The sequence below is a fragment of the Oncorhynchus mykiss genome, chromosome 6 (genome assembly GCF_013265735.2).
Source record: "Oncorhynchus mykiss isolate Arlee chromosome 6, USDA_OmykA_1.1, whole genome shotgun sequence".
Taxonomy (NCBI): Eukaryota; Metazoa; Chordata; class Actinopteri; order Salmoniformes; family Salmonidae; genus Oncorhynchus; species Oncorhynchus mykiss.
Genome location: NC_048570.1, coordinates 74,682,655 through 74,698,040, shown reverse-complemented (window position 1 = coordinate 74,698,040; position 15,386 = coordinate 74,682,655). Strand labels below are relative to the sequence as shown.

The following is a 15,386-nucleotide window of genomic DNA, read 5'->3' as shown; positions in this document are numbered from 1 at the left end:
GCATACATGGACACCTTTGTTTTTAAGCCTTGGATTTCTAATCCTCTAATGTTGTTATTGGATCTCATTTTAATAGCTAGCATTTCAATGGCCATAACGAATAGATATGGTGACAGCGGACACCCTAGTTTAACTCCTTTTGACAATTCAAAACTCTCTGAGAAGTAGCCATTATTTACTATTTTACACCTGGGGTTGCTGTACATTATTTTTACCCATTTTATAAGAGAATTACCGAAATTGAAAAAATACAGGCATTTATAAATAAAATCCAGCTGGCCTTTTCAAAATCTGTTATAAATACCAGGCCTGCTTCTTAGATGTTTCATGATGTTCTATTATTTCTAGTAGTTGTCGAATATTATCTCCAATGTATCGTCCATGTAAAAACCTTGTCTTATCAGGATGAATACCTGGCAAAACTCTAAATTCTGAGTGCTATGCAATTAGCTAGTATTTTTGCATCACAACATTGAAGTGTAAGGGGCCTCCAGTTTTTTTGATAGACTGGGTCTTTATATTTGCTTGATATACCTCTACCGGTATGCCGCCAAGCCCTGGGTTTTTTCCAGACTGAAAGGATTTAATAGCTTTAAAAAGTTATTCGCACTGATCTTTCTGTACATTTGTTAATTTCCCATTCAGTGGGAGAGGATGACATGGAAAAGAGAACACCTGCCTAAAATAATTAGCTTCCTCTTTTAAAATATAATTCAGACAATCATAAATGACTCCGTCATCAGTAACGAGTTTCTGAAAATTATTTTTGTTAGTGTTCCTGTATTGGAGATTCAGGAAGAATTTTGTGAATTTTTCTCCATATTCCATCCAGTTTGCTTTATTTTTGTAACAGATTACATTAGATCATTCTTGAATAACTTCCTCAAGGTCTTTTTGTTTTTCCTCTAATTTATTTTGTATCTCCGTAGTATAATTTTTATTGCTATGGACCTGTACTATCAGTTAGTTCATGGATTTCCCTTGTTAGTCTTGTCTCTTTATTGATGAATAGTGAATTGAATGACCTCTGAAGGTACATTTAAAGGTATCCCAAACAATAAGGGGATTTGCTGAACCTACAGTTGAAAGTTTACATACACCTTAGCCAAATACATTTAAACTCAGTTTTTCACAATTCCTGATATTTAATCCAAGCACAAATTCCCTGTCTTAGGTCAGTTAGGATCACCACTTTACTTTAAGAATGTGAAATGTCAGAATAATAGTGGAGAGAATGATGTATTTCAGCTTTTATTTATTTCATCATATTCCCAGTGGGTCAGAAGTTTACATACACCCAATTAGTATTTGGTAGCATTGCCTTTAAATTATTTAACTTGGGTCAAACGTTTTGGGTAGCCTTCCACAAGCTTCCCACAATAAATTGGGTGAATTTTGGCCCATTCCTCCCGACAGAGCTGGTGTAACTGAGTCTGGTTTGTAGGCCTCCTTGCTCGCACACACTTTTTCAGTTCTGCCCACAAATGTTCTATAGGATTGAGGTCAGGGCTTTATGATGGCCACCCCAATAACTTGACTTTGTTGTCCTTAAGCCACTTTGCCACAACTTTAGAAGTACAGTGGGGCAAAAAAGTATTTAGCCAGCCACCAATTGTGCAAGTTCTCCCACTTAAAAAGATGAGAGAGGCCTGTAATTTTCATTATAGGTACACTTCAACTATGACAGACAAAATGAGAAAAAAAATCCAGAAAATCACATTGTAGGATTTTTTATGAATTTATTTGCAAATTATGGTGGAAAATAAGTATTTGGTCAATAACAAAAGTTTATCTCAATACTTTGTTATATACCCTTTGTTGGCAATGACAGAGGTCAAACGTTTTCTGTAAGTCTTCACAAGGTTTTCACACACTGTTGCTGGTATTTTGGCCCATTCCTCCACGCAGATCTCCTCTATAGCAGTGATGTTTTGGGGCTGTTGCTGGGCAACACGGACTTTCAACTCACTCCAAAGATTTTCTATGGGGTTGAGATCTGGAGACTGGCTAGGCTACTCCAGGACCTTGAAATGCTTCTTACGAAGCCACTCCTTCGTTGCCCGGGCGGTGTGTTTCGGATCATTGTCATGCTGAAAGACCCAGCCACGTTTCAACTTCAATGCCCTTGCTGATGGAAGGAGGTTTTCACTCAAAATCTTACGATACATGGCCCCATTCATTCTTTCCTTTACACGGATCAGTCGTCCTGGTCCCTTTGCAGAAAAACAGCCCCAAAGCATGATGTTTCCACCCATGCTTCACAGTAGGTATTCCTTGGATGCAACTTAGCATTCTTTGTCCTCCAAAGACGACGAGTTGAGTTTTTACCAAAAAGTTATATTTTGGTTTCATCTGATCATATGACATTCTCCCAATCTTCTTCTGGATCACCCAAATGCTCTCTAGCAAACTTCAGACGGGCCTGGACATGTACTGGCTTAAGCAGGGGGACACGTCTGGCACTGCAGGATTTGAGTCCCTGGCGGCGTAGTGTGTTACTGATGGTAGGCTTTGTTACTTTGGTCCCAGCTCTCTGCAGGTCATTCACTAGGTCCACCCCGTGTGACTCTGGGATTTTTGCTCACCGTTCTTGTGATCATTTTGACCCCACGGGGTGAGATCTTGCGTGGAGCCCCAGATCGAGGGAGATTATCAGTGGTCTTGTATGTCTTCCATTTCCTAATAATTGCTCCCACAGTTGATTTCTTCAAACCAAGCTGCTATTGCAGATTCAGTCTTCCCAGCCTGGTGCAGGTCTACAATTTTGTTTATGGTGTCCTTTGACAGCTCTTTGGTCTTGGCCATAGTGGAGTTTGGAGTGTGACTGTTTGAGGTTGTGGCAGGTGTCTTTTATACTGATAACAAGTTCAAACAGGTGCCATTAATACAGGTAACGAGTGGAGGACAGAGGAGCCTCTTAAAGAAGAAGTTACAGGTCTGTGAGAGTCAGAAATCTTGCTTGTTTGTAGGTGACCAAATACTTATTTTCCACCATAATTTGCAAATAAATTCATAAAAAATCCTACAATGTGATTTTCTGGATTTTTTTTCTCATTTTGTCTGTCATAGTTGAAGTGTACCTATGATGAAAATTACAGGCCTCTCTCATCTTTTTAAATGGGAGAACTTGTACAATTGGTGGCTGACTAAATACTTTTTTGCCCTACTGTACGCTTGGGGCTATTGTCCATTTGGAAGACGCATTTGCAACCAAGCTTTAACTTCCTGACTGATGTCTTGAGATGTTGCTTCAAAATATCCAGATAATTTTCCTGCCTCATGATGCCATCTATTTGTGAAGAGCACCAGTCCCTCATACAGCAAAGTACCCCCACAACATGATGCTGCCACCCCCGGGCTTCACGGTTGGTGTTGTTCTTCTAATGACGATGGTCATTATGACCAAATAGTTATATTTTTGTTTCATTGACCAGAGGACATTTCTCCAAAAAGTATCATCTTTGTCCCCATGTGCAGTTGCAAACCATGGTCTGGCTTTTTTATGGTGGTTTTGGAGCAGTGGCTTCTTCCTTGCTGAGCGGTCTTTCAGGTTATGTCGATATAGGACTCGTTTTTACTGCGGATATAGATACTTTGTACCTGTTTTCTCCAGCATCTTCACAAGGTTATTTTCTGTTGTTCTGGGATTGATTTGCACTTTTTGCACCAAAGTACGTTCATCTCTAGGAGACAGAACGCTTCTCCTTCCTGAATGGTATGACGGCTGCGTGGTCCCATGATGTTTATACTTGCGTAGTATTGTTTGTACAGATGAACATGGTACTTTCAGGCTTTTGTAAATTGCTCCCAAGGATGAACCAGACTTGTTGTTTTCTGAGGTCTTCTCTGATTTCTTTAGATTTTTCCATTATGTCAAGCAAAGAGGCACTGAGTTTGAAGGTAGCCTTAAAATACATCCACATGGACACCTCCAAATGACTCAAATTATGTCAATTAGCCTATCAGAAGCTTCTAAAGCCATAACATGATTTTCTGGAATTTTCCAAGCTGTTTAAAGGCACAGTCAACTTAGTGTATGTAAACTTCTGACCCACCGGAATTGTGATACAGTGAATTATAAGTGAAATAATTGTCTGTAAACAATTGTTGGAAAAAATTACTTGTGTCATGCACAAAGTAGATGTCCTAACCAACTTGCCAAAACTATAGCTGTTAACAAGAAATGTTGTAGAGTGGTTGAAAAACGAGTTTTAATGACTCCAACCTAAGTGTATGTAAACTTCCGACTTCTAACTGTATATTAAACTGTAAAAATTCTGTTATAAATGATTTTGTCTTAGTTAAAAATAAGACCCCGTTCATTTTCCCATGCAAGTTCATCTAAGGATGTAGAGTGAGTTTCCTGTAAACAGTATGTTACATTCCATTTCTTTTAGCCATGTAAAGACTGATCTTTTTTTACAATCTGTTAAACCGTTACAATTATAACTGGCTATACTTACTTCACCCCTTACCATAACTAGATACTATTCTCAGACTAAATCGACCATCATTAGTGCTTGTAAAGTTACTGCCATCAGAGGTATTATGACGGTCAAAACTAGAGCTTTCAAATGTCTGATATTTAGAATTCAAGAAATAGGTTCTAGCAATATTTGTTTTATTCCCTTGCCTGTTTTCCTGTGAGCCAATGCCACACATGTTAGAAAATTGAGACAAGATATTATGTGTGTGTAACGGTTTTCTTCTATCTCCTCCTCTGATGAAGAGGTAGAACAAGGATCGGACCAAAATGCAGCGTGTAGCTTGCGATCCATGTTTTAATAAACAAACGTAAAACACGAATCAATACAAACATTACAAAATAAAGAACGTAATGAACGTAACGAAAACCTAAACAGCCCTATCTGGTGAAAACACATAGACAGGAACAATCACCCACGAAATACAAAGTGAAACTCAGGCTACCTAAATACGGTTCCCAATCCGAGACAACGAGAATCACCTGACTCAGATTGAGAACCGCCTCAGGCAGCCAAGCCTATACTAGACACACCCTAAAATCAACCACAATCCCAATGCCTACAAAACCCCCAATAAGACAATACAATAACCCCATGTCACACCCTGGCCTGAACAAATAATTAAAGAAAACACAAAATACTAAGACCAAGGCGTGACAGTGTGAGGTAAATCTGAGTAGGTTGATGTGTATAATATTGAATGTGATTTAGTGAGTGTGTGTACGATGTCTGTATAAGAGTAAGACTATAATGTGTGATGTCCCCCCAAAAAATAACTTCGCCAATTTGCTTGGTTGAGTGTCTATGTGTGTAACATGAAGTTCATATAGCCTTAATATTCATGATGATAATTGTTATCCATATCGTATCACCGTCATAGTTGCATCATAATTACCTTTAACATCATTGAAAATCACATCCCAGCATTTCCATAGCAATTGACGTTTCACATGATCATGAAAGAGACCTTGCATTACTCTAGAGACGGCTTCACTACAGTACAATATGTTATTATTCCCCAATGCCCCTATTCTGATATCTTCCCCTTGCTTGTTGTAAACATATATACACTTGTAGACAAATACATACAAAAGATAGACAAATAATAAACACATTAAATTATAAAACAGTTCTCGACAAGAGAGAGAGAGTAAGAGAAAAGAAAAGAGAGAGAGAGTGAGAGAAGAGAGCGATATCAGGTGTGTGTGTGTGTATAAGTCCGTATGTGTAAGCGAGCATGTAATTGAGTACGTGTGTGTTCATATCCACTTCATAATGTTCAGATATTTTTACAGTTCCTATACTTTGTTTTTTTCGTAACCTAAAGTCCCTGTAGAATTTAGTACAGCCATGGTGTTATGAAGCTGTCTCGAAATAGCCGTCCATCCATAAAGAGTTTGTCCACAATGAGAAAGGCACACTTAACCTTCTCCCTTTGTTGCCTTTGTACCGGATACAGTCTCTTATGATGTTCATTTATCTTCCCTGGAAATTGGTAATTGAGACCGAATTTGGTCTCTTTAAGCTCCCTTCCCCTGCTTTTGATCAGCTCCTTTTGTTGGTAGTGTTCAAATTTTGCGATGATCAGTCGGGGAACCTTGGTCTTGTCGCTCTGATCTCCAAGTCTGTGTACTCGGTGGAAAGCCACCTTGTTTACAGTCTCTATAAGAAGTTTCAAGGCGGATTGCATGAATTCTCTGATCGCGCCCTCTGGATTATTGGATGCGTCCTCAGGAATCCCAGAAAAAAATAGATTTTGACGCATGCTACGACTTTGTATGTCTAGTAGCGACTCCTTCGTTTCCCTGAGTAGAAAATCCACATTGGAATCGTGGATTTTTACCTTGGCTGTGAGTGCCTTGTTTTCTCCTTGGAGCATGAGAACTCCAAACTCCCCCTCAGCCCTGCTACCTCCTCACACAACTTTTCCAGTGTTGCATGGATTCCAGCCAGAGCACTAGCCTCTACTTCAACAGTAAGTAAATTGTCTGTGTCTGTAGATTAATCTGTTTTTCTTTTTTTTTGTCGGGTTAAAGTTCTTTTGTGAGGTAGTCGGATCTTTCCATGATGGAGTATGTTGTTCCTCCATAGCGTAAAGCTGTTGGTACTAGTCGATTTCCCTCAGGATCTCCTTAGGTTGGCTCTTTACTGTAACCAGTTGTTTTACGAAACGATAACAATGAGTCTTTCCCACGATGACGACAGGTGTCTGTAGTACAGCCAGCTAGCACTTGCAGAATCCACACAAAAAAATGGAAGACAAACTTGCAGTCCCAGCCGTAAAGGCTAACCGCATTGTGGAATCCTTAGCAACAAAACTTTAGTTCTGATTCAAATCGATTTAGTGAAACAATTTTAATATAAACAACACACGAGTGTAGACAGTACAATGTTCTGTTGCACGCTCTGATCAAACAGTTATTAACTTTCTTTTTCAGAGCTGCCCAGAGAGGACGTCGTTTTTGTGGGCAGAGACAACTCATTCCACTCTGAGGCTCCAGTATACAAGAAAGTACCTTTCTCAGCATTACTCCTGAACCTGAATAAGCGCACATTAACAACAACCGGTTCTGGTGCTGTGATTGTGTGCATCCCTAACATGGGAAAAGTAATCAAATAGATATCTGGGTGCAGAACCATAAATACTCCTGTAAACTAAACCCAGTCTAATCTGGGACACCCTGTAACTCCTGGACTCTGATCTGGTTTTGACCTTTTTGCCTGTCCACGACCATTCTCTTGCCTACCCCTTTAGATTAATAAACATTGTAAGACTCCAACCATCTGCCTCCTGTGACTGCATTTGGGCCTCACCTTGTGCCTTGATAGTATGTTAGATTCAAATGTGTGCCTTGTGCAATAAACAGACAAAACTAGTACTGACCACACCAATAAAAATAGATAGGGATGGATTCTTGATCTGGATTTACTACAAAATGTATAATATACTGTAAATAATATACAGTACTATATAATATACAGTAGTGAATTAGTCATAGAATAATTTGTCCAGTATGTTAAGGCAGCTGAGTGCTCATAGATCAATATTACTTATGTGGTAAGCATATGACCCAGACTGTAAAGTACATTAGAAACCCATGAGAGACACTGCGTTAACATCCAAGGGAAACATTAAAGTCACAATAATAAAGGACAGACATCAACATGCCTTAAACTCTCATTCCACTCTGCTACCACATATGAAGCGCAAAGCTTTCATGGGGTCCGATTGACTTAAACATTAATATAATTCAAACAAAAGTCTGATACTCATATTCCTTTTGTTTACGTTAAGTTCATACCCCCTGGGCTCTAAGGCTCAAAATCACTATCAAAATGCATATTTTCCCTTGGAAAAAGATTAATGGCAAATGCAGGAGAAGGCTTCTAAAGCTGTAGCAAATGAGGAAACAAAACAAGCTAAAACAGGGCCAGGCACAGAATAGAACAAAACTCCTTGCTCCCTCTGTCCCCCGTAAGGCCTCCTGTTGCTGCACCATCCTGCTCAGCTAACTGACCTTTTCCACACTTTGTTACGTTACAGCTTTATTCTAAAATTGATTAAATCGTTTTTTTCCCCCTCATTAATCTACACACAATACCCCATAATGACAAAGCAAAAACAGGTTTTTAGATTTTTTTTTGCAAATGTATTGATGTAACGGTCGTCGTATGAAGAAGATGTGGACCAAAGCGTAGCGTGATAAGTGTTCATGTTATTTTTATTTAAACTGAACACAAAACAAAATAACAAGAGAATGAACGAAAACGAAACAGTCCTGTCAGGTGCAGAAACACAAAACGGAAAACAACTAACTACCCACAACCCATAGTGGGAAAACAGGCTGCCTAAGTATGGTTCTCAATCAGAGACAACGACAGACAGCTGTCCCTGATTGAGAACCATACCCGGACAAAAACAAAGAAATACAAAAACATAGAAAAAAGGACATAGAACGCCCACCCTAGTCACACCCTGGCCTAACCAAAAGAGAGAATAAAAAGCCTCTCTATGGCCAGGACATGACAATTGAAAATAAAAAACTGAAATATCACATTTACATAAGTATTCAGACCCTTTCCTCAGTACTTTGTTGAATCACCTTTGGCAGCGATTAAAGCCTCAAGTCTTTTTGGTTATGACGCTACAAGCTTGGCACACCTGTATTTGGGGCGTGTCTCCCAATCTTCTCTGCAGATCCTCTCAAGCTCTGTCAGGTTGAATGGGGAGCGTCGCTGCATAGCTATTTTCAGGTCTCTGCTGAGATGTTCAATCGGGTTTAAGTCCGGGCTCTGGCTGGGCCACTCAAGGACATTCAGAGACTTGTCCCAAAGCCAATCCTGCTTTGTCTTGGATCTCTCTGTACTTTGCTCTGTTCATCTTTCCCTCGATTCTAACTAGTCTTCCAGTCCCTGCCGCATGCTTCACCGTAGGGATGGTGCCAGGTTTCCTCCAGACGTGACGCTTGGCATTCAGGCCAAAGAGTTCAATCTTGTTTGAGTCCTTTAGGTGCCTTTTGGCAAACTCCAAAAGGGCTGTCATGTGACTTTTACTGAGGAGCGGCTTCCGTCTGGCCACTCTACCATAAATGCCTGTGGTGGAGTGCTGCAGAGATGGTTGTCCTTCTGGAAGGTTCTTGCATCTCCACAGAGGAATTCTGGAGCTCTGTCAGAGTGACCATCGGGTTCCCTGACTAAGGACCTTCTCCCCCGATTGCTCAGTTTGGCCGGGTGGTAAGCTCTAGGAAGAGTCTTGGTGGTTCCAAACTTCTTCAATTTAAGAATTATGGAGGCCACTGTGTTCTTGGGGACCTTCAATGCTGCAGACACTTTTTGGTACCCTTCCCGAGATCTGTGCCTCGACACAATCCTTTCTCGGAGCTCTATGGACAATTCCTTCAACCACATGGCTTGGTTTTTGCTCTGACATGCACTGTCAACTGTGGGACATTATATAGACAGGTGTGTGCCTTTCCAAATAATGACCAAATCAATTGAATTTACCACAGGTGGACTCCAATCAAGTTGTAGAAACATCTCAAGGATGATCAATGGAAATCAATGGAGCTGAATTTCGAGTCTTATAGCAAAGGGTCTGAATACTAATGTAAATAGGGTATTTCTGTTTGTTTTTTTTACAAAATGTGCAAACATTTCTAAAAACCTGTTTTCGCTTTGTCATTCAAAAAATATATATACATTTCACCTGTATTTAACCAGGTAGGCAAGTTAAGAACAAGTTCTCATTTACAATTGCGACCTAGCCAAGATAAAGCAAAGCAGTTCGACACATATAACAACACAGAGTTACACATGGAGTAAAACAAACATACAGTGTGATAAGGGAGGTAAAGGCAAAAAAAAGGCCATGGTGGCGAAGTAAATACAATATAGCAAGTAAAACACTGGAATGGTAGATTTGCAGTGGAAGAATGTGCAAGGTAGAGATAGAAATAATGGGGTGCAAAGGAGCAAAATAAATAAATACAGTAGGGGAAGAGGTAGTTGTTTGGGCTAAATTATAGATGGGCTATGGACAGGTGCAGTCATATGTGAGCTGCTCTGACAGCTGGTGCTTAAAGCTACTGAGGGAGATAAGTGTTTCCAGTTTCAGAGATTTTTGTAGTTCGTTCCACTCATTGGCAGCAGAGAACTGGAAGGAGAGGCGGCCAAAGGAAGAATTGGTTTAGGGGGTGACCAGAGAGATATACCTGCTGGAGCACGTGCTACAGGTGGGTGCTGCTATGGTGACCAGCGAGCTGAGATAAGGGGGGACTTTTCCTAGCAGGGTCTTGTAGATGACTTGGAGCCAGTGGGTTTGGCGACGAGTATGAAGCGAGGGCCAGCCGACGAGAGCGTACAGGTCGCAGTCATTATGGGGTATTGTGTGTAGAATGATGAGGATTTGTATTTATTTAATCCCTTTTAGAATAAGGCTGTAAGGTAACAAAATGTGGAAAAAGTCAAGGGGTCTGAATACTTTCCAAATACACCGTATGTGCATGTCAGTGGCAGTTTGCAATGGGTTACAAAATAAAGCCATAGCCTACTTTAGGCATAAACAAAAGAAGGCTACTGTATGCATACAGTACCGTCAACCCACCACACCACTCAGTGACTTAGTTAGGGGGACTTTAATGGTGGGCTGCTCTAACACAATTACTGTATAAACAACTAAGGAGAAGAGGAGTGCATTCACTTCATGCCGTTCAGGCACCATTATACAACACTTTTAATGTGCTGTCTTCTACAGTTTATCAGAGTGCACCCAATATGTTCTCCCTGTTTATTGTGCTTATTATGCATTTTGGTTGAACCAAAATATTACATGTAACAACATTTTTATGAAATTGGAAACAATTAAATAAAAATGTGAAATTAAATTAAACAATAATATATGTTGATGATAATGCTAACAATACCCTAATATATTCAATATGCTGTAAACTATTGTCTTTTAGCAGTTTCACTCAATTCCTTATAATCAACCTAATAATTATGACACACCCCTCACTATTGCCATTCGTTGCACTAATTGCACTGTTTGTCTACATAACCTGGTTCAAGCATTCATGACATTACCCTGAAGAAGGCACAGTGACACCCAAACGTTGGGTGTTTTACACAATAAATGACTAGGAGTTTATACATATGGTGTGTGTGACTCTCTTTGTTTTTACAGCTTACTGTCTCTAACACTAACAGTATTACAGGGATGCTGCCTCCGCAGGGGTGCTGTTGCCATAATTAGGATTATGGCTATGTCTGATTGGAGAAGTCGTGAAATAATTAAATCAATCACTGCATAAATAATAATGAGAGAGACAGGTGCGAGGAAGGCTGTAGTCTCTAACATTTGCAACACTGCTTTTATAGGAACATTTCTCTACTGCTACTTGAGAACACACATTAACAGTACTGTCTCCTGCTGCGTCCCCATAGTGACAGGAACGCTCTGCTCCTGAAATAAAGACATTAGATGACTGTGCGCTCCCACTCACAGTGTCACATAGTAGGCTTTGAGGAGAACGCTGCAAGGAATCCTTATAACATAAATTTCTGCATGCTGAAAAAATGCAATTCATACCACAGTATGAGCACATAGTCTACCACACATACACCTGATTCCCAGACTGAATATTCACCCCTGCTTCTCCGTCAGTGTAACAGGACTTCCAGCTCTGACTGTGGCTGAGTCTAAATTTAGAGTCTCAGACAGAGTGATGTCATCACTGGGCTGATGTGGTGCATAAAAAAGCCCACTGTCTGACCTCCACTGTCTATCTCATCTTCTAACAGCAGGGGACCAGAGACGAGGAGGTGTGTCTGAACCTGGTGTCCGTCTCTCTCCTGCGTGTCCTGGGCTTCACCTCTACAGCTCAGCTCCACCCCAGCTATGCTGACAGCTGACGTGTGTTAGATTTTCTCACACACTGAGGAGCTCCCCTACAACCATTACTGTGCCAACACAACCTCTCATAACCGCTGTCTCTGCTGCACGCAACAACACTCTACAAAGAGAAGCGCCAACAAACACGTGTGTGTGTGTGTGTGTGTGTGTGTGTGTGTGTGTGTGTGTGTGTGTGTTCCTTAGTAAGTGCTACTGGTGACCTGGTCATTCAATGGCTGAGGTTGTTTAAGTTACTTGTCTTTTAGAGAGTGCATACAATATACAGACTAAAACCATACAGAACAGTATCTCACCCATTCATCACAAACAGAGTGATACTCTGTTACCATCATCTCCAAACTGTTCCATTTTAGGTGTAATTTGGGATGGTTTTCTAGGGTAAACAAACCTTTCAGACATGTACCATATGTAGCACAGTACCCAAAGGGTTATACATACAGAATGTCTAAAATACTGGCCTTCCATGTAACTGAGCCCAATGTTTAAGTGTAGGTTTAAACCTGTTTGGAAAAGTGCACTTCAATGTATTTGTCTTTCCCTTCAAGTCCTTTCCAAAAAGCCACTATATTCCTCTCTAGAATGAAAAGGAAAACATTTTAAGACACCTGAAAGTATCTGTGTTTAGTTTGCGCCTGCAATCCGAATAATGAAAGAGCCTTGAGAAAAATGCTGAAGGGTAGAATTTTTTCTCCACCCTCCCGTGAGGCCAATAAAACATTATATCCGATTATTAAAAGTGGAAGTAATTTCATCAAAACTTCTAAGTGGGTAAACAGGAGCTGTAGTTGATAAGATGAGACACTTCTGCTTTTATCTACAATTTTTCCTGCCTGGCCACGTGATAGAAGTCAGGATTAGACGTCCATCCATGTCTGAGGACGTCGGGAGTTGACATAGAAACTGGCGACTAGGCAACCGTGAGCGCTGTCACCTTCAAGAAGGTTTTGGTTTTGCTTGGGCGTGGTGGACAGGGATGGCAGACGGGAGTACAAAAGGAGGTTGCATGTTCCAATCCAGTGATAGAAACCTCAATCCCAAACTTCTTGACTCGGGCCCACCCCCTCTAGCATTGGGGAACATCCCCAATTCTATACATGCAATTCTATACATTTTGCCATGTCTAATGTGTATTCGTGATATTTAAGTGACAAAAAAATTACAACAATATCCATGGGCTAAAAAAACCTAAATAAAAAAATGTGGGCTAGTTGATCTGGACATTTCTGACAAGTTATAAATAGCTCTCTAAGGTATGCAATGACTGACATGACAAGAGGAACTGATGATGACCTACCCAATTTCGAAATTGCACCTTGTGAAGTCTACTATTACAACTTTCAAGAGTAAGTTTAGAGCCGGACGGAGTTCCTTAAAGAAAATGTATATATATTCTTGATCCCCGGGGGACGCGCCCCACAGTTTGGAGTTAATACCTAAACTTAACCTTAAACACGTTTGGAACTTCTAAATTTGACATTTGAGAAACATGCATGAACGTCTAATTCTGACATGAGAGCATCTTGAATTTTTCAGCATACCAAGTGAGGGAAGGGTTTGGAGATGTCAGATTTGCATACAAATGAAGGACCTGTTAAGGCCTGTTTGTGCTCCTCTGTTGATCAGAAATACTATACTATAGAAACGTAAGGGGAGGGAATTTCTGTTTCAAAAATATCCTATTTCACTTCCACTGGAGTCAGCATGAGGAGGGGTTAATGAGCTAGCTATTTCCCCCTTGGTAACCACCGTAGATGACAGGAGGACAAGTATGCTACTTCACTTCGTGTTTTTTCTTGGTGAGACATGAAACAGAAAAACTTCTAAATGTGATACCAAGACAAACATCCAAATAAGGAAAACATGCAAAGGCTTGTGCCATCAGCAGCGGAGGATGATAACAAGATGAAAGAAGAATCTGCAGCTAACATCATCATCTAAGACGAAAATTATAATCTAGTCTACACATGTCAATGCATGAGTAGGTAGGGGGACAGACACTGGCAACACCTTGGGGACGGTCAGAGGTTTGATGCACAGCAAGAAGCTTAAGCTTAAGCCGTCAGCTGTATGCCAACGAGTGCGTATATATCAAACCACGACAATTGGATGTGTGCATTTGTTAAAATTGGCAGCATTAGCAACACAGCAGAATACTGTTCTTGCACAGTATATTGCAGAGTGGGGGGAACCATCCTCAACCATTACTGTAATGATAGAAGGGCCAAGCTGTTTGCGATCTTAGCACAGATCTGAATCACTACAGGCCTGAGCCATTACATCTGCACAGTGCATTAGTATGAGCCCAAAGGATTAGACACGATCCAGCTGCTTCAGTTCAGAACAGCCCAGGGCTCTGCTCTACCATCAGTCAGTCAGTAGCCCCCTCAGTATGTCATGCCTGCAGTCCCTCCACCAACCCTAGCCTGTGGCCCCTCAGATCCCAAAACCCAGCAACTCTCAGTATGTATGCTATTTTGTGTGTGTGTACAGTACTAACATGTATGTGTAACTGATAGATGTGCGTGCACACATACACAATGTTTTTAAATATATGTAAATTGTAAAGTATTTTGTCTGTAAGGTATTTTTCCAAGTAAGACTAGCTGTCGCCATTGGCGTTGACTAATGGGGATCCTTATGAAATAAAATCCCCTCCCCTCCCCTCCCCTCCCCTCCTCTCCCTCACCACAGTGGAGATGCAGTTGCGTCTCAGGTTGATCTCGGTCAGTGAGTCCAGGCCCTGCAGGTTGTCCACCCTGGAGATGCAGTTCCCTGCCAGGTTCAACACGCGCAGCTCAGACAGGTGGGAAAGGTTCTCTATCTGGGAGATCTGAAGGCACAGGGAAACACAGACAGAAACATCACTGTGATAAACTGGTGAAATGTTCTCTTAAGTCATGATGAATGAAAGGCTCACACCATCAGGGGCTTGACTTGAGGCTGTGCTGCTGTAAATATATTAGGGAGGTGATAAGGGTGATTTTCAGTGTTGAGAAAATGCTCTGTCTTGTCTAAATCAAATGATGAGACATGCCAGTTCTGTTTGTTGTGCAAAATAAAACTTGAGTACAGCGGAAGTAGAGCAGACACCTGTGTACCGTGATTTACTAGCCTAAGGCCATTCCATATTCTCTGCTAAAAACAGCCCAAAATAAATTATACCTTCAAATGAGTTGGAGATAACTTCTTTGAATTTTTAACATTCAATGTTACCATCCAATTCAACCCTTACAATCACTCCTTTCGTTTCTGACCCACATTATCATAATTTCGATGTCAAAACAAAGTCAGTGTTCTCTTTGAACCATGAGTCCAAACGACATCCAGAATCCAAAAGGGTCAGTAGTAGTGAAATGTGGCCCTGGCCTCATTCTGGTTGAGGGGGAACTGTGGGGCCTCTTGTCAAAATGAAACTAACTACTTCAGGACCCATGGGATTCCCTGGTTGCTGTCTGTCTGTCAGTATGAGTGTGGGGCTGTGAGGTGTGTGC

At 40.9% G+C, this 15,386-nt stretch overlaps 1 protein-coding gene across 7 annotated transcripts in view; it reads right to left on the bottom strand.

Annotated features, from left to right (window-relative positions):
* LOC110526577 (leucine-rich repeat-containing protein 49) overlaps nucleotides 1-15,386 on the bottom strand; it is a 60,346-nt gene that overhangs the window by 34,489 nt on the left and 10,471 nt on the right. For all 7 annotated transcript variants that reach the window (XM_036980968.1, XM_036980969.1, XM_036980970.1 and 4 more), the window contains one exon: nucleotides 14,582-14,725. In XM_036980968.1, the coding sequence (XP_036836863.1) occupies nucleotides 14,582-14,725 (144 nt within the window). The remainder of the gene's footprint in view (nucleotides 1-14,581; nucleotides 14,726-15,386) is intronic.